This window comes from Haematobia irritans, chromosome 5 (assembly GCF_050003625.1).
Source record: "Haematobia irritans isolate KBUSLIRL chromosome 5, ASM5000362v1, whole genome shotgun sequence".
Classification (NCBI taxonomy): domain Eukaryota; kingdom Metazoa; phylum Arthropoda; class Insecta; order Diptera; family Muscidae; genus Haematobia; species Haematobia irritans.
The window spans coordinates 145,354,293-145,375,153 of NC_134401.1; the positions used below are offsets into that span (position 1 = coordinate 145,354,293).

General features: G+C 27.1%; 1 protein-coding gene across 4 annotated transcripts in view; it reads left to right on the top strand.

The window, feature by feature from the left end:
• Camta (Calmodulin-binding transcription activator) overlaps positions 1-20,861 on the top strand; it is a 283,055-nt gene that overhangs the window by 177,878 nt on the left and 84,316 nt on the right. For all 4 annotated transcript variants that reach the window (XM_075309042.1, XM_075309043.1, XM_075309044.1 and 1 more), the window contains one exon: positions 11,731-11,822. In XM_075309042.1, the coding sequence (XP_075165157.1) occupies positions 11,731-11,822 (92 nt within the window). The remainder of the gene's footprint in view (positions 1-11,730; positions 11,823-20,861) is intronic.

Genomic DNA, 20,861 nt, shown 5'->3' on the forward strand with positions numbered 1-20,861 from the left:
TATATAAATGTCAAAGTAAAAAAAACGTAAATATTTCATAGCCATTCATAGATCTTAGTTTAGCAATATTTTTGCCCATATAAACCTCTTCTAAGATGGAGGGGATTTCAATAAAAGACTTAAGATTTTTACTAAATTACACTTTTTAGGGGAAAGAAAAAGTTTCCGTTTCACTTCAAGAATTCTACAACAAAAGTGATATATATTCAATAAAGGAATGCTATTGTATACTGTGGTTGTTGGTTGCCAATTCATGCTAAAGGTGGTTTTTGGCTCTCAAGTAGAGCAGAGTGTCGTAAATATTTGCGTGTTATTCTATAAATTTCCCGTTGAGAGTAAAGATAGTTTTTATGACCAAAAAAATATAATAAATCTCTAAATTTCAATGAAAAAAAAAGAGAAAGGGGAAAGGAGAAAACAACCTCGAGAGCTGGGTAAGGAGAGAAATGAGACAACTTTTTAAGTGCATTTCGCAATTATTCAAAATCCTTTCTCCTTATTTATATCTCCATGGGAAAAAGGGGCCAAACAAATCGTTTATCCTGGTAAAATACTTGAGCGAATAAAAATTAATTTTACGACTATATTAATATGTCTTTTATACCATGGAAGAAAATTGATGACATTTGGAAAACAATTACGAGTCGCTTAAGATGATACAACGGAAGCTTATTCGATAAACATATGGGGCATTCCATACTGAAAATATCAATAAAAAATTAAATCATTGGAATTTATTGAAATCGATTTTTTTTATAGAGAAAATGTCATTGAAATGAATATATTATAAAAATTGGATTTTCTTAAAAACATTTCGTTGAGATATATAAAAATAAGAAATATATAAAAAAATAGTTGTTAAGAAATTTTTGTAGCAAATTTCTTTGCTAAAGAAATTTTTATAGCTAATTTCTGAATTTCTATAGCAAGTTTTTTTTTAAAGTAATTTTGTATCATAATTATTTGTCAAGGGATTTTTATAGCAAATTTATTTGCTATATAGATTTTTTATAACAATTTTTTTGACGATTGATTGAAATTGATTTTTATTGAGAATTTTCTTTAAAGAAAATTTCATTGAAATGGAAATTGATTTTTTTATAGAAAATGTCATGAAACAGATATATTATAGAAATTGGATTTTCTTAAGAATATTTCGTTGAAATATATAAAACACGTCGTTGTTAAGAAATTTTTGTACCAAAGTTCTTTGTTAAAGAAATTTTTTAGCCAATTTCTGATTTTTTTGTTAAGTAATTTTGTATCATAATTATTTGTCAAGGGATTTTTATAGCAAATTTCTTTGCTATATAGATTTTTTATAACAAATTGTTTTTTGACGTTTTGTTAGCAAATATAATTGATATTGATTTTTATTGAAAATTTCATTTAAATGGATTTTTTTTTAGAAAATTTCATTGAAATGGAAATTGACTTTTTTATAGAAAAATGTCATTGAAATGGATTTATTTTAGAATTTAGAAATTGGATATTCTTAAGAATATTTCGTTGGAATATTTAAAAAAAAAAACGTTAAGGAATTTTTATAGAAAAAATATTTTTTAAGGGATTTTTATAGCAAAATTCTTTACTGTTATAACAAATTTCTTTGTTTACTTTTTTTTTTAGAAAATATAATTTAAATTGATTTTTATAGAAAATTTCATTGAAATTAAATTTTTATAGAAAATTCCATTGAAATGAAATTTTTATAGAAAATTTCATTGAAATGGAATTTTTATAGAAAATTTCATTGAAATGGAATTTTTATTGAAAATTTCATTGAAATGAAATTTTTATATTTCACTAAAATGATATTTTTGTAGAAAAATTCATTAAAATGGAATTTTTATAGAAAATTTCATTGAAATGTATTTTTTATAGCAAATTTAATTTAAAAATTGATTTTTTATTGAAAATTTCATTGAAATGGAATTTTTATAGAAAATTTCATTGAAATTGAATTTTTATAGAAAATTTCATTGAAATGAAATTTTTATGGAAAATTTCATTGAAATGAAATTTTTATGGAAAATTTCATTGAAATGAAATTTTTATAGAAAATTCCATTGAAATGAAATTTTTATAGAAAATTTCATTGAAATTGAATTTTTATAGAAAATTTTATTGAAATGGAATTTTTATAGAAAATTTCATTGAAATGAAATTTTCTATGAAAATTTCATTGAAATGGAATTTTTATAGAAAATTTCATTGAAATTGAATTTTTATAGAAAATTTCATTGAAATGAAATTTTTATGGAAAATTTCATTGAAATGAAATTTTTATGGAAAATTTCATTGAAATAGAATTTTTATAGAAAATTTCATTGAAATGGAATTTTTATAGAGAATTTCATTGAAATGGAATTTTTCTAGAAAAATTAATTCAAATGGAATTTTTATAGAAAATTTCATTGAAAAAACATTAATATGAACTTCTGGCCTCAAATATCTTGTAGAAAATTTTATATTTTTTTGTAAAATTTCATTGAAATGGAAATTAAAAAAAAACCCTTTGTTAAGGATATTTTATTGCTGTACATTTTTGGTCCAACTCTTTGGTGAGGAAGTTTTATGAAAAAATTTTATGGAAAATATCATTGAAATGGAATTTTTATAGAAAATTTTATTGAAATGAAATTTTTATAGAAAATTTCATTGAAATGGTATTTTTATAGAAAATTTCATTGAAATGAAATGAATTTCATTGAAATGGAATTTTAATAGAAAATTTCATTGAAATGGAATTTTTATAAAAAATTATAGAAAATTACATTGAAATGGAATTTTTATAGAAAATTTCATTAAAATGGTATTTTTATAGAAAATTTAATTGTAATGGAATTTTTATAGAAAATTTCATTGAAATGGAATTTTTATAGAAAATTTCAATGAAATGGAATTTTTATAGAAAATTTCAATGAAATGGAATTTTTATAGAAAATTTCATTGAAATGAAATTTTTATACAAAATTTTTATAGAAAATTCCATTGAAATGGAGTTTTTATTGAAAATTTCATTGAAATGGAATTTTTATTGAAATGAAATTTTTATAGAAAATTTCATTGAAATGGAATTTTAATAGAAAATTTCATTGAAATGGAATTTTTATAGAAAATTACATTGAAATGGAATTTTTATAGAAAATTTCATTGAAATGGAATTTTTATAGAAAATTTCATTAAAATGGTATTTTTATAGAAAATTTCATTGAAATGGAATTTTTATAGAAAATTTAATTGTAATGGAAATTTTATAGAAAATTTCATTGAAATGGAATTTTTACAGAAAATTTCATTGAAATGAAATTTTTATAGAAAATTCCATTGAAATGAAATTTTTATAGAAAATTTCATTGAAATTCTTTACTGTTATAACAAATTTCTTTGTTTACTTTTTTTTTAGAAAATATAATTTAAATTGATTTTTATAGAAAATTTCATTGAAATTAAATTTTAATAGAAAATTCCATTGAAATGAAATTTTTATAGAAAATTTCATTGAAATGGAATTTTTATAGAAAATTTCATTGAAATGGATTTTTTAGAGAAAATTTCAATAAAAGTGCTTTTTATAGCTTTGAAATGTATTTTTTATAGAAAATTTCCTTAAAAACGATTCTTTATAGAAAATTCCATTGAAATGGAATTTTTATTGAAAACTTCATTGAAATGAAATTTTTATAGAAAATTTAATTGAAATGAAATTTTTATAGAAAATTTAATTGAAATGGAATTTTTATAGAAAATTTCATTGAAATAGAATTTTTATAGAAAATTTCATTGAAATGGAATTTTTATAGAAAATTTCATTGAAATGGAATTTTTATAGAAAATTTCATTGAAATGGAATTTTTATAGAAAATTTCATTGAAATGGAATTTCTACAGAAAATTTCATTGAAATGAAATTTTTATACAAAAGTCCATTGAAATTAAATTTTTATAGAAAATTCCATTGAAATTGAGTTTTTATTGAAAATTTCATTGAAATGGAATTTTTATTGAAATGAAATTTTTATAGAAAATTTCATTGAAATGGAATTTTAATAGAAAATTTCATTGAAATGGAAGTTTTATAGAAAATTTCATTGAAATGTATTTGTTATAGATAATTTCATTGAAATGGAATTTTTATAGAAAATTACATTGAAATGGAATTTTTATAGAAAATTTCATTGAAATGGAATTTTTATAGAAAATTTCATTAAAGTGGTATTTTTATAGAAAATTTCATTGAAATGGAATTTTTATAGAAAATTTCATTGAAATGGAATTTTTATAGAAAATTTAATTGAAATGGATTTTTTATAGAAAATTTCATTGAAATGAAATTTTTACAGAAAATTTCATTGAAATGAAATTTTTATAGAAAATTCCATTGAAATGAAATTTTTATAGAAAATTTCATTGAAATGGTATTTTTATAGAAAATTTCATTGAAATGGAATTTTTATTGAAAATTTCATTGAAATGGATTTTTTTTTGATAGAAAACTTAATTGAAATGGATTTTTTATAGAAAATTTCATTGAAATGGAATTTTTTAGAAAATTTCATTGAAATGGAATTTTTACAGAAAATTTCATTGAAATGAAATTTTTATAGAAAATTCCATTGAAATGAAATTTTTATAGAAAATTTCATTGAAATGGATTTTTTATACAAAATTTCATGGGAATGGAATATTTATAGAAAATTTCATTGAAATTGATATTTTATAAAAAAATTTAAGTGAAATGAAATTTTTATAAAAAAAATTTATTGGTTGATTCTTTGTGAAGGAATTTTTATAGAAAATTAAATCGAAATGGAATTTTTATAGATTATTTCATTGAAATGGAATTTTAAAAAAAATCGCAGTGAAATAGAATTTCATTGAAATGGAATTTTTATAAAAAAATATTTATTGAAATGGATTTTGTATACAAATTTTTCTTTCTTAAGGAATTTTTATAGAAAATTCCATTGAATTGGAATTTTTATAAAAATTTCATTGGAATGGAATTCTTATTGAAAATATCATTGAAATTGATATTTTATAGGAATTTTCATTGAAATGAATTTTTGTTAATGTTAATGAAGTTTTAGAGAAATATCATTGAAATGGAATTTTTATAAAAAATTTCATTGAAATGGATTTTTATTGACCATTTCAAGTTTTTATAGAAAATTTCATTGAAATAGATTTTTTATAAAGAATTTCATTGAAATTGATATTTTTATAGAGAATTTCATTCAAATGGATTTTTTATAGAAAATTTCATTTACAGTGGATTTTTTTTATAGAAAATATCATTTACATGGAATTTTTCTAGAAAATTCCATTGATTTTTTTTTTGGCTGGAAAACCCCATATTCTTTATGTCTTAATGGATGATCCTTTCAAATAAATGGTCGTAAAAATTATTGCCACTTTGTCGTCGGCATTATTGGCATCTTTGGAGCATCCTTAAAGCCTTTTAACGAGCGTATTAACGAGGCAATCATCTTCTCTGTCAGACATCTACAGGTATAAACTATGAATATTATGAGATTTATTATTATATCGTGTCACGCATATGTTTCTTCCTTCCCCCCCTATAAAACAAAGAATATTCTTATGATAAATGTGTTATGATGAATAACACAATAATTGAGTCTTTTGTCTATGCATGTGTGCGTGTGTGTTGGTCCTATCTCTGTACGTCAGTGTATATGTCAAAGAGTCAATTATCATAAATTCAAATATGATATCCTTAAAAAAACAACAAAAACAACAACAATAATATCAACAAGGACAACATTCATCCCAGGAGGCAAAATTGACAGCTCTTTTGAATATTGCTTCATTCATCTGACTGTACGGCATGGTATGGGATGGAATGGCGTTTTTTGCTTTGGCTGCTAGGGACCATAAGCATCATGAGTCAATGATTGTTGATGATATTATGGTTAATACTCGATGATATGCTCGCAAATATACCCAGGATATTTGGTATCATCTGTTCCGTAAACATTTGAGTGTCAAGTCGTGTTGTGTGATTTATGAACTTTTGATGATGTGTTTGTGTTCTTGTTGTTTTGGTGTTTTTAGTTTTGCAAAAATATCAAAGAGATTATTTTATTGAGATTAAAGGATGAATTTGGAGATTTGTAAGATAGGGGAAATATTTACCTTTAATAGTCGTACGGTCTACCATCACGTTTGCTACAGTTGTTAGCATTCTTCCAAAAATGCTAGATTAGTGTTTGGTAGATTGGTAGAATTATCGATGTTTTGGTAGATTTTTGCAAAATATTCCTATCCAACCAAGAGGCATTTCACAAATTTTTTAATAGGAATAAAATTTTGACACAATTTTCTATAGAAATAAAATTTTGCCAAAATTTTCTGTACAAATAAAATTTTCATTAATTTCCTATAGAATTAAAATTGTGCAAAAATTTTCTATAGAAATAAAAATTTTGCAACAATTGTCTATAGAAATAAAATTTTGCAACAATTGTCTATAGAAATAAAATTTTGACAAAATTTTCTATAGAATTAAAATTTTGACAAAATTTTCTATAGAATATATATTTTGTGGTAGAATTTTCTCCAATATTTGGCAGATTATTTTTTGGCTCGTATGGCATAATCGCAGCACGGTCTACCATCACGGTTGCTACAGTTGGTACAATTCTACCAAAAATGGCAGATTGTTTACTGGTTGTTAGATTGGTAGAATTCTCGATGTTTTGGTAGATTTATGCAAAATATTTCTCTCCAACCAAGAGGCATTTCACAATTTTTTAATAGCAATAAAATTATACTTAGAAAAACAAAAAATTCAATAGAAAAAAAATTTTGACAACATTTTCTATAAAAATAAAATTTTGCAAAAATTTTCTATAGAAATAAAATTTTGCAAAAATTTTCTATAGAAATAAAATTTTGACAAAATTTTCTATAGAAATAAAATGTTGACAAAATTTTCTATAAAAATAAAATTTTGACAAAATTTTCTATAGAAATAAAATTTTGACAAAATTTTGTATAAAAATAAAATTTTGCAAAAATTTTGTATAGAAATAAAATGTTGACAAAATTTTCTATAGAAATAAAATGTTGACAAAATTTTCTATAAAAATAAAATTTTGACAAAATTTTCTATAGAAATAAAATTTTGACAAAACTTTCTATAGAAATAAAATTTTGGCAAGATTTTTTTTAGACATAAAATTTTAACAAAAGTTTCTATAGAAATAAAATTTTGAAAAAATTTTCAATAGAAATAAAAATTTGCAAAAATTTTCAATAGAAATAAAATTTTGCAAAAATTTTCTATAGAAATCAAATATTGCAAAAAAAATTCTATAGCAATAAAATTTTGCAAAAATTTTCTAAAGAAATTAAATATTGCAAAAATTTTCTATGGAAATAAAATTTTGCAAAAATTTTTTTACGAAATTTTTTATAGAAATAAAATTTTGCAAACATTTTCTATAGAATATTTATTTTGTGGTAGAATTTTCTCCAAATTTTTGTAGATTATTTTTGGCTCGTGTGGCATAATCGCACGGTCTATAAATAAAATTTTGACAAAATTGTCAAAATTTTGTAGAAATAAAATTTTGCAAAAACTTTCTATTGAAATAAAATTTGGCAAAAATTTTGTATTGAAATAAAATTTTGCAAAAATTTTCTATAGAAATAAAATTTTGACGAAATTTAGAAACAATTTTCTATAGAAATAAATTTTTGTCAAAATTTTCTATAGAAAAAATTCTGCAAAAATTTTCTATAGAAACAAAAATTTTGCAAAAATTTTCTATAGAAATAAAAATTAATTTAATTAAAAATTAAATTAATTTCCTATAGAATTAAAATTGTGCAAAAATTTTCTATAGAAATAAAAATTTTGCAAAAATTTTCTATAGAAATAAAAATATTGCAAAAATTTTCTATAGAATTCAAATTTTGAAAAAAAAATTCTATAGAAATAATATTTTGAAAAATTTTCTATAGAAATAAAATTTTGCAAAAATTTTCTATAGAAATAAAATTTTGACAAAATTTTCTAAAAAAATAAAATTTTGACAAAATTTTCTATAGAAATAATATTTTGACAAAATTTTCTATAGAAGATTTATTTTTCCAAAATTTTCTCCAAATGTAGGTAGATTATTTTTGACTCGTGTGGCATAATCGCACGGTCTATAAATAAACTTTTGACAAAATTGTCAAAATTTTTTAGAAATACAATTTTGCAGAAATTTTCTATTGAAATAAAATTTGGCAAAAAATTTCTATTGAAATAAAATTTTGCAAAAATTTTCTATAGAAATAAAATTTTCACAAAATTTAGAAATAATTTTCTATAGAAAAAAAAATTGCCAAAATTTTCTATAGAAAAAAAATTTGCAAAAATTTTCTATAGAAATAAAATTTTGCATTCAATTCCTATAGAATTAAAATTGTGCAAAAATTTTCTATAGAAATAAAAATTTTGCAAAAATTTTCTATATGAATAGAATTGTGACACAATTTTCTATAAAAATAAAATTTTTATAAAAATAAAATGTTGCAAAAAAATTCTATAGAAATAAAAGTTTGCAAAAATTTTCTACAGAAATAAAATATTGCAAAATTTTCTATAGAAATTACATTTGGGAAAATTTTTCTATAGAAATAAAATTTTGCAAAGAAGATCTATAAAAATAAAATTTTGAAAAAATTTTCTATAGAAATAAAATTTCGCAGAATTTTCTATAGAAATAAAATTTTGACAAAATTTTCTGTAGAAATAAAATTTTGACAAAATTTTCTGTAGAAGTACAATTTTGACATAATTTTCCATAGAAGATTTATTTTGTGGTAGAATTTTCTCCAATCATTGGTAGATTATTTTTGGCTCGTGTGGCACGGTCTACCATCACGGTTGCTACAGTTGGTAGAATTCTACCAAAAATGGCAGATTTCTGTTTGTTGGTTTGTTAAAATTCTCGATGTTTTGGTAGATTTATGCAAAATATTCCTCTCCAACCAAGAGGCATTTCACAATTTTGTAATAGCTATAAAATTTTCCTTAGAAAAAATTTCTATAGAAATAAAATTTTGCAAAAATTTACTATAGAAATAAAATTTTGCAAACATTTTCTATAGAAATAAAATTTTGTAACAAAGCTGTTGCATTTCTTGCCCTTTCTTCTTTACTGGAAAATCTCGGACTCTGGGAAATTTTCCTTGAATTTCCTCCATCTCTTTTGTCAACTAGATCCAGTCTTGGTATGATTCCTTTTCACATGGCCTACTGTTGCTATCGTTTGTTATACAAGTGAACTCATCTCCATCATTGTCTTAATTTCTTTTAGTGGTTTTTTGGCTCGAGGTCATAAACGACCTCGAGCTCGTTTTTATCAACAATTAACAATTGGGAAAAAAAGAAATAAAATTTTAACAAAATTTTCTATAGAAATAAAATTTTGACAAGAAAAAATCTATAGAAATAGAATTTTGACAAAATTTTTTAAAGAAATCAAATTTTGACGAAATTCTCGATGTTTTGGTAGATTTATGCAAAATATTCTTCTCCAACCAGGAGGCATTTCACAATTTTGTAATAACTATACAATTTTCCTTAGAAAAAAATTTTCTATAGAAATAAAATTTTGACAAAATTTTCTATAGAACTAAAATTTTGCAAAAATTTTTATAGAAATAAAATTTTGCAAAAATTTTCTATAAAAATAAAATTTTGACAACATTTTCTATAGAAATAAAATTTTTTAAAAATTTTCTATAAAAATAAAATTTTGACAAAATTTTCTATAGAAATAAAATTTTGACAAAATTTTCTATAGAAATAAAATTTTGCAAAAATTTTCTATAGAAATAAAATTTTGCAAAAATTTTCTATAAAAATAAAATTTTGACAACATTTTCTATAGAAATAAAATTTTAACAACATTTTCTATAGAAATAAAATTTTGTAAAAATTTTCTATAAAAATAAAATTTTGACAAAATTTTCTATGGAAATAAAATTTTAACAAAATTTTCTATAGAAATAAAATTTTACAAAAATGTTCTATAGAAATAAATTTTTGACAACATTTTCCATAGAAATAAAATTTTGCAAAAATATTCTGTAGAAATAAAATTTTAACAAAATTTTCTATAGAAAAAAAAAATTGACAAAAAATTTCTATAGAAATAGAATTTTGACAAAATTTTTTAGAGAAATAAAATTTTGACAAAATTTGCTATAGAAATAAAATTTTGACATAATTATCTATAGAAATAAAATTTTGACAAAATTTTCTATAGAAATAAAATTTTGACAAAATTTTCTATAGGCATAAAATTTTAATAAAATTTTCTATAGAAATAAAATTTTGCAAAAATTTTCTATAGAAATAAAATTTTGCAAACATTTTCTATAGAAATAAAATTTTGTAAAACAATTTTCGATAGAAATAAAATTTTGCAAAAATTTTCTATAGAAATAAAATTTTGCAAAAATTTTCTATAGAAATAAAATTTTGCAAAAATTTTCTATAGAAATAAAATTTTGCAAAAATTTTCTATAGAAATAAAATTTTGCAAAAAATGTCTATAGAAATAAAATTTTGCAAAAAATTTTCTATAGAATTAAAATTGTGCAAAAATTTTCTATTGAAATAAAAATTTTGCAAAAATTTTCTATGGAATTAAAATTTTGAAAAAATTTTCTATAGGAATAAATAAAAAAAATTTCGACAAAATTTTCTATAGAAATAAAGTTTTGACAAAATTTTCTATAGAAACAAAATTTTGACAAAATTTTCAATAGAAACAAAATGTTGACAAAATTTTCTATTGAAATAAAATTTTGCAAAAATTTTCTATAGAAATAAAAATTTTGCAAAAATTTTCTATAGAAATAAAATATTGACAAAATTTTTTATAGAAATAAAATTTTGCAAAAATTTACTATAGAAATAAAATGTTCTATTGAAATAAAATTGTGCAAAAATTTTGTATTGAAATAAAATTTTGCAAAAATTTTCTATAGCAATAAAATTTTGCAAAAATTTTCTATAGAAATAAAATTTTGCAAAAATTTTCTATCGAAATAAAATTTTGCAAAAATTTACTATAGAAATAAAATTTTCTATTGAAATAAAATTTTGCAAAAATTTTCTATAGAAATAAAATTTTGACAAAAATTTTCTATAGAAACAAAATTTTCTATTGAAGATGTTTTTTGTTTGGAGTTTTTTGTAGATTTTTTTTCCAAAGTTTGGTAAATTTTTTTTTGGCTCGTGTGGCAACCGTGCTTATTCTCCTTTCTGTAACGACCCTGGGAGGGTCATATTGGTAGGCACGAAATTCTATTAATCCTTTTGTATACTAAGAACTGTTTGTAGCACCCTCGTAAATTCATCATATTTTCTCCATTTAATTTAGGTTTTACTGCTGCATCACCTGGTTATTATGACACAAATGATTTATTGTAAATTTCAGCTTTTAATTTCATTTCCTTCTCTTTTGTACTTATCATTCAATCTCAACAATGTCTAGCTAGGAAGGAGTTTTTGTATTTGGTTACCATCACCTTCAATTCAATACAAATTGATTTGAAATGGATAAAAATCGTTTACAAAACATATCCCTCTTCAAAGTGCTTATAAATATAATTTTATTGTGTTTTTTTGTTGTTGTTGTTGCTTTCTCTTGCCTTGAATTTATTTTCACTTGTATCCTTACTTTTGATATCTTTCCAGATGGCGATCCCATTAAACTACCAGACAATTTGGAAAGCTTGCCAAGAGCTGACAGTTTCCCGTCACAACGTCATCGCTGGAATACAAATGAGGTCAGTTTGATTTATTTTTTTTTTGTGTTTTGAAAATATTTGCATTTTATTTGAATGAAGTCGAAAATTTAACAACATCGTTTTAAGGAGATACACTACCAAAAAACGAATGTAATGATATGTTGTAAGGATAAACTAAACATAAAAGTATTCATTTATAAAAAAAAACTAAAGCTATAAAGAACGTCGTTAAGTTAGCCCTCATATGTTATTATTTAAGAGAATTATTTTCGTCTTGTTTTTACACTGAAAAAAAAAATATATTTATTTTTTTATTTATTCAATAAAAAAAACTCCCTTAAAATAATCCTTCATAAACAAGGTTGGCCGAAAGATCCAAAGATGCATCATGGCATTAAAAAAAGTTGGTTTTGTTGCTGTAGCCCCTGGGTATGAAGACAAATAGGGAAAATAAAAGACAAAACAAACAAATTATTAGGGTTAGATATTTAGGCTTCTACATCCAGTTCGAGGAAGCGAGCGATGAGTCCAGAGTGAAGTAGGTGTTAGGCTTTGCACGCGTAGAGAAGCCGCCTGATGTGATGCGATTGTCCAAAATTCGAGCAGATATCTTAAATGCCCGGGCTCAGAAGGGAGAGATAACTTTTCAAATACCCGGAGATGCCAGATCTTAGCTGAGATAGCACCGACCTCTCTAGGAAGCCGTCTGTGATTGTCGCTAACAAAAGGTGGTTTCCAGTCCCGCCGCTTCTACTGGAAAGTTGGACTTCAACGGCGCAATTCGACCAGCGGGTATAAAGTGAGTGGCTGTTGCGTTGATGATTTCCTGGATCTCCCTCTGGGCAACATGCTCATGGGAGGGGGACGGAAGCTAGCTGAAGAGGCGATCTGTGTATTCTCCGAATCCTTCCCAGCTGGCTATCCTTTGGTTGATAAATGACCGGCGCTTAGAGGTTATGAAATCGGAGGGTCGGTGAATGCTGGGAATTATGTGTAAGTGGTCTGATCCCATTGAAATTACGGATTGCCAGGATAAGTCATTTATCAGACCAGGCAACCTAGTCTGGCGAACAGCTGCAATCGCCGATAATCCCCTTGGGTTCTTTTCAATCACCGTTCAAAGTGTGAAGTCATCGATCTGCTCTGCCCAAGCTATGACTATCTGGTCATTACCTCGGAGAGAATGCCAAAGTTCATGGTGGGCATTGAGGTCTCCGAGCACCAATCGGTTATGCTCACACAACATACACTCAGTATGTGGACGATAACCTGGAGCACAACTAACTACCGGCGATATGTATACATTGTATCTCGGTATGTATTTCGGCCTATTGAGGCCTCTTCATTCACCGTGCAAAGTTTGGAGTCATCGATCTGCTCTGCCCAAGCTATGTCTCTCTGGTCATTACCTCGGAGAGAATAACAAAGTTCATGGTGGACATTCAAGTTTCCTAGCACCAATAGGTTATGACCCCACAACAACCACTCAATATGTGAACTTGACTGCTCTGTAGACCCAGACTTAATTACTGCACCCATACGTTTTCATGTGGCAGCCCGAGATTTCAGGCTCACTTAGACTATTTAGTCCATTGTGATACCACCGTGGTGAACTTCTCTCTTATCACTAAGTGCTGTTCGATTCTATGTTAAGCTCAATGATAAGGGACCTCCTTTTTATAGCCGAGTCCGAACGGCGTTCCCCATTGCAGTGAAACCTCTTAGAGAAGCTTTGAAACACTCAGAAATGTCAACAGCATTACTGAGGTGGGATAATCCACCGCTGAAAAACTTATTGGTGTTCGGTCGAAGCAGGAATCGAACCCACGACCTTGTGTATGCAAGGCGGGCATGCAAACCATTACACCACGGTGGGAGGTGGAAGGAAGCTCCCGGAAGAGGCGATTTCTATATTCTCTGAAGCCTCCCCAGTTGGCTTTTTTGTTGTTGTTGATAAACAACCGGTGCCCAGAGGTTATGAAATCGTTGGGTCGATCCATGGTGAGAATTATCGAGATAGGTGGTCTGATCCCAGTGAAATATCAGGTTGCCAGGATAAGTTACTTATCAGATCAAGAGACGTTAAGGAAATATCTGGCGAACTGTTGCAATCCTCTTGGGGTCTCTTCATTCACCCCGTGCAAAGTGTGGAGCCATTGATCAACTCTGCCAAAGCTTTGTCTCTCTTGTCGTTACCTCTGAGAGAATGCCAAAGTTCATGGTGGGAATTGTAGTCTCCTAGCACCAAGCGGTTATGACCACACAACAGCCACTCAATATGTGGACGATAACCAGGAGCACAGCTTCCGACCGGCGGTATGAATACATTTTTTATCTCTATCTCGGCTTCCTGAGGCCTCTTCATTCACCGTGCAAAGTGTGAAGTCATCGATGTGCTCTGCCCAAGCTGTGTCATAATCTTGGAGAGAATGCCAAAGTTCATGGTGGGCATTAAAGTCTCCTAGCACCAATAGGTTATGACCACACAATAGCCACTCAATATGTGAACTATAACCTGGAGCTGCTTGACTTGACTGCTCTGTAGACCCAGACTTGACTTCTACATCCATATATTCCATGTACTCACTTAGGCTATTCAGTCCATTGTGATTCCACAGTGGTGGACTTCTCTCTTATCACTGAGTGCTGCCCGATTCTATGTTAAGCTCAATGATAAGGGACCCCCTTTTTATAGCCCAGTCCGAACGGCGTTCCACATTGCAGTGAAACCACTTAGAGAAGCTTTGAAAGACTCAAAAATTTCACCAGCATTACTGACACTGTGAGTCCAAACGAAATTGAACTTCGTTCTTGGATCGGCGCGATCCTGTCTCTCTTCCGATTCATCACGTCTATAATATCACTAATGTTACCATGGAGACCGTTGCAATTAAATTGAAAAAAAAAAACGATGCATTTTCCGGAACTGGTACAACAATAAGGGACGTCAGTTGCTGCGGCGGTGAATATTATGGTGTGGGAATGGTCGAAAGGGGGTCCCATAATCTGATGACCCACTGCTGCTATCTTTGGCACAGCATCCAGCCACGTAGTCAGTACCACTATACACTCGCGGCGATGTTAAGCCGAAGCAATTGTGGAACTGCGCCCACTCCAAGCACCGGTTACACCTCTCCGAAACGGATCGGTAGTTTTCATAGAATGAACAATACCATGCCCAGGGTTTTTTCTTCTATCCCGCCTTCGTGGTGCAATGGTTAGCATGCCCGCCTTGCATACACAAGGTCCTGGGTTCGATTCCTGCTTCGACCGAACACCAAAAAGTTTTTCAGCGGTGGATTATCCCACCTCAGTAATGCTGGTGACATTTCTGAGGGTTTCAAAGCTTCTCTAAGTGGTTTCACTGCAGTGTGGAACGCCGTTCGGACTCGGCTATAAAAATGAGGTCCCTTGTCATTGAGCTTAACATGGAATCGAGCAGCACTCAGTGATAAGAGAGAAGTTCAACAATGTGATATCACAATGGACTGAATAGTTTAAGTGAGCCTGATACATCGGGCTGCCACCTAACCTAACCTAACCTATCCCGCCTCAGACCAAACGCAAACGGAGGAGGATCCCCGGGATGCATCTCATCTAACACAAAAAAGATGAATGAAATAAAACGAACACCGATGTAGCAGCCCTTGGTCGATGAATTTGGGCCAACGGATCAATCTGGTGAGAATATACCTTGTTTACTTGTAATTATTGTGTGATCGTCTTCATATATATTTTATTGCACTAATAGAAAAAATTGCGTTCCACAATCGTGAACGGACGGTGACAAAATGAAACGAAAACATTCACAAAAAATCAAAACGGAATTTTAACGATTTGGTCAACGGGCGTTCACGATTTCATGAACGGCATTCGTTTTTCTTTGGCCATGAAAAGTCTTAAAGTAATCGGTAGACGTTGTTATGGGAACTCCGCCTGTGATGCAATGTGCTCAGGGGACTGTTAACGTGTATTGTGTAGACTACACAGGTTCGAGCCTCGGTTGCGGAAAGTTTTTTTTTTTTTTTAAATTTTGTTTATAAATTCATAACCCCGTTTTCAGAGCATGAACGCAGGTTGTTGTTTTGACAACGGATGGTGTCATTTAATCCTTGTCAGATTGGCACCGCCTGTTCTCCGTTTGAAACCACATGTTTGTTGATTCAATTTTATGAACGGATCATTTAGAAATGAGCACGCCGTTTATGATTTTTTCTATCGGTATAGAAATATAACATTGATATACTTTACTAAAAATAATACATTACTTAATTTGTTGACAACAATGTTTTTCTCCAAGCATAATGCTTCGTAATCTCTTTCATTAAAATAAAAATATTCATATGAATAACGTATAAGCTTGTCTATAGATATATTTTTATTTGAGGTTGAGCCAAATCAACCAAATAATTTTTCTACTTACACTTTCTGAAGAAACCTAAATATTTTTCTTAGTGTAACACAATAGTTTATCCATCCCCATTTGATGACAGATGGTATTTGAAAATCCATCATCTAAATATGTCCTGTTTGCGCTTGTTAACTGTGTCTGTGTGTGTGTTACTCCCTTTATTTTGCATTTCAAATGGGATTTGTTTGTCTTTTTTGGGTTTTTTGTTTTGATGTTTGTCAAGGACTATTTCAGTAAACACTGTCGTTTAGCATTTAGTGAGATTGTAACCTTTTTTCTTATGTTTTTTTTGTTCCATCTTTATCCATGTGACCATTAAGATGGTCTTTACTTGTTTTCAGGACATTTCAAAGAACAACTTTGTGATGTCGTTGACGATAGTAAGCCACGAAAAATGATTCTTGGCAAAAAGCATGATTTTTTCAAATTGGAATATGGGTTGACATATAACACCCCATTAACTTTATCACTTAAAGTTTAAAGTTCTTTTCTATGATATAACAAGTAAGGAAAGTATAAAGTCGGGCGGGGCCGACTATATTATACCCTGCACCACTTTGTAGATCTAAATTTTCGATACCATATCACATCCGTCAAATGTGTTGGGGGCTATATATAAAGGTTTGTCACAAATACCAAATTTGGCACGCATAGCTATAATGCTAATTCTACTCCGTGTGCAAAATTTCAATTAAATCGGAGTAAAAGATTGGCCATTGTGGTCATATGAGTGTAAATCGGGCGAAAAATATATATGTGGGAGCTCTATCTAAATCTGAACCGGTTTCAATAAAATTTGGCACACTTGACTATAGTACTAATTGTTCTTCTTGTGCAAAATTTTAAGCAAATTAGGGTAAAACTCTGGCTTCTGGGGCCATATAAGTCCATATCGGGCGATATAAATATATATATGGGAGCTATATCTAAATCTGAACCGATTTCTCCCAAAATCAATAGGGTTCTATTCTGGGCCAAAACACATACTTGTGCCAAATTTGAAGTCGATTGGACTAAAACTGCGACCTAGACTTTGATTACAAAAATGTGTTCACGGACAGACGGGCAGACGGACAGACGGACATCGCTATATCGACTCAGGAGCCCACCCTGAGCATTTTTGCCATAGACACCATGTGTCTATCTCGTCTCCTTCTGGGTGTTGCAAACATATGCACTAACTTATAATACCCTGTTCCACAGTGTGGAGCAGGGTATAAAAATTAATTGAGTTTTGCAATCAACATCAATTAAATTTTTAATTGAATCAATTAAAAAATTAATTGCAATTTTCAAATGAAATCAATTAATTTTTAATCAAATATTTTTTAATGTTAAAATTAAAACAGTGATTGATACTATCATTTTCGTGATTAAAGACACTTAAATTAAAAAATTAATTGGATCAATTAATTTCGTGATTTAACCAGAAAAAATTAAATTGTTTGTGTGTGGTTATTAAAATTAGAAAGGGAGCCTAGGCTATATAAGCTCTGATACGTATTTACGTATTTCATCAACAGATGGCGTTACAATCGTCTATTTCCAGGTGACATTTTAAGCTGCATTTAAGCAAACAAAACTTAAACTTAGAGAAGCTGAAAAAATTTTATGGCTATTGTATATTTTGGTAAATAAGCGCATTAAAGTATCCATAGTTTTTTGGTCATTATTTTCTAAATAACCACAAAGTTAGATTATTCAAATCGCGAATTTTCTCAACTAGGAGAAAAACAAATCAAAAGTCGTGTCTTCGTATTTCGCAATTAATTAAATGAATTTTTTATACCTTCACCACGGGTACTATCGCAAATTTCTTTGTTGTCGTTGTTTGTTTTACAACTGTTTTGTGTTTGTTTTTTTTGTTCGATATGACTGGTATTTCGCACGAGTTTGGTGGAATTATTTACATTTATTTTTCGACAACTATAACTTTTAATATTAACCTTTGTGGTGGCCTTTTGTGACGCTATTTTATGGAGCTTTCACACAATACATTTGTCCTAGGGATAACCAACAACCTTCTTCTCATTCCAAACATATTTAAATTTCAAAAATTAAAACTATGTGGTTAGCCGCACTCCGAACACCAATTGGACGCACTTACACACACACATACTTACTCGCATTTTATAAACTTGGATTCCTGGAGCATAGGTCATTGTATAGAGTTTATATTTAAGTGTGTGTGAGTTTGTGATTCTGTGTTAAACCAAATTGCCGGTAAAAATGCATCTCGCCCTTAAACTCTAGCCCAAGTTAAGAATATACAATGTGGTCACGGTAAATGTCCATTGGCCTCAACAGGACAGTACGAATTTACCATGACGATATTCTACCAGTATATCCCAGGAGAGAATTCATTCAAATATGGGGTTGGCTATGGTTGATGGTGGTAGCTACTGTTGCTGCTACGTCTGCTGCTGCTGCTTGTTACATGACCAAAATAAGTGTGCGTAATTTTATTTATGTTACGAATTCGGTAGTAACATTACATTCATTCATTTTAACCACCAAATAGCACCATACCAATTTGCAATGACCATCCTTTACCTTTATACTAAGGGAAGTGGTTTCTATGTTTAATTTTAGTATTTCAATTTTAATTTTAAGATTAATTTTACTTTTAATTTAATTAAATTTTACAGAATTTTTAATTAAATTTAATACAATTTTGACAAAATTTTCTATAGAAATAAAATTTTGCAAAATTTTCTATAGAAATCAAATTTTGACAAAATTTTCTATGGAAATAAAGTTTTGACAAAATTTTCTATAGAAATAAAATTTTAAAACATTTTTCCTCAAAAATAAAATTTTGACAAAATTTTCTATAGTAATAAAATTTTGCACAAATTGTCTACTAAAATAAAATTTTGCAACCCTTTTCCACAGAAATAAAAATTTGAAACATTTTTCCATAGAAATAAAATTTTGCAAAATTTTCGGAAGTAAAATTTTTGGCATTTTCTAAAATGAAATTTTGCAAAAATTTTCTACTAAAAAAAAATGGTGACAACATTTCCGATAGAAATAAAATTTCGACAAAATTTTCTATGGAAGTAAAATTTTGACAAAGTTTTCTATAGAAATAAAATTTTGACAAAATTTTCTATAGAAATAAAATTTTGCAAAAATTGTCTACTAAAATAAAATTTTGCAACCCTTTTCCATAGAAATAAAAATTTGAAACATTTTTCCATAGAAATAAAATTTTGCAAAATTTTCGGAAGTAAAATTTTTGACAACATTTTCTAAAATGAAATTTTGCAAAAATTTTCTACTAAAAAGAATGGACAAAATTTTCTGTAGAAATAAAATTTTTACAAAATTTTCTGTAGAAATAAAATGTTGACAATATTTTCTATAGAAATAAAATTTTTAATTATACTCTAAACCACATAGTTCTATAGTAAAATTTTTGACAAAATTTTCAATAGAAATGAAATTTTGCAAAAATTTTCAACTCAAATAAAATGTTGACAAAATTTCCGATAGAAATAAAATTTCGACATTTTCTATGGAAATAAAAATTTGACAAAATTTTCGATAGAAATAAAATTTCGACATTTTCTATGGAAATAAAAATTTTCACAAAATCTTCGATGGAAATAAAAATTTTGACAAAATTTTCGATAGAAATAAAATTTTGAAAATTTTTCTATAGAAATAAAATTTATTCGTTTTGTTTGTTATTATTGGCTTCTCTTCAATCGTTATTGTTGTTTTTGATCTCAGCTTAAAGCCATGCATTGACTAAACTACAAGTGTAGCTTAACCAACAGAGGAAAAGTATGCTTGTCAAATTTATTTGGGCAAAGTAGAGGATGCTGATGAGGAATGTGGTAATTCCGAAACAGCTGTACATCCAACCATCTTGCAGTCTATAGGGCTTTGCCCAAATAAATTTGACAAGCATACTTTTCCTCTGTTGGTTAAGCTACACTTGTAGTTTAGTCAATGCATGGCTTTAAGCTGAGATCAAAAACAACAATAACGAAATAAAATTTTGCAAAATTTTCGAAGGAAGTAAAATTTTTGACAAAATTTTCGATAGAAATAAAATTTTGAAAAATTTTCTATAGAAATAAAATTTTGAAAAATTTTCTATAGAAATAAAATTTTAAAAAATTTTCTATAGAAATAAAATTTTGCAAAATTTTCGAAGAAAGTAAAATTTTTGACAAAATTTTGTATAGAAATGAAATTTTGCAAAAATGTTCTACTAAAATAAAATTTTGACAAAATTTCCGATAGAAATAAAATTTCGACAAAATTCTCTATGGAAATACAAATTTTCTCAAAACCTTCTATGGAAATAACATTTTTGATAAAATTTTCTCTAGAAATAAAATGTTGATAATATTTTCTATATAAATTTTTCTATATCTATAGAAAAATTTTAATTATTTTAATTTTAATTATACCCTAAACCACATAGTTCTATAGTAAAATTTTTGCAAAATTTTCTATTGAAATGAAATTTTGCAAAAATTTTCAACTCAAATAAAATTTTGACAAAATTTCCGATAGAAATAAAATTTTGCAAAAATTGTGTACTAAAATAAAATTTTGCAACCCTTTTCCACAGAAATAAAAATTTGAAACATTTTTCCATAGAAATAAAATTTTGCAAAATTTTCGGAAGTAAAATTTTTGGCATTTTC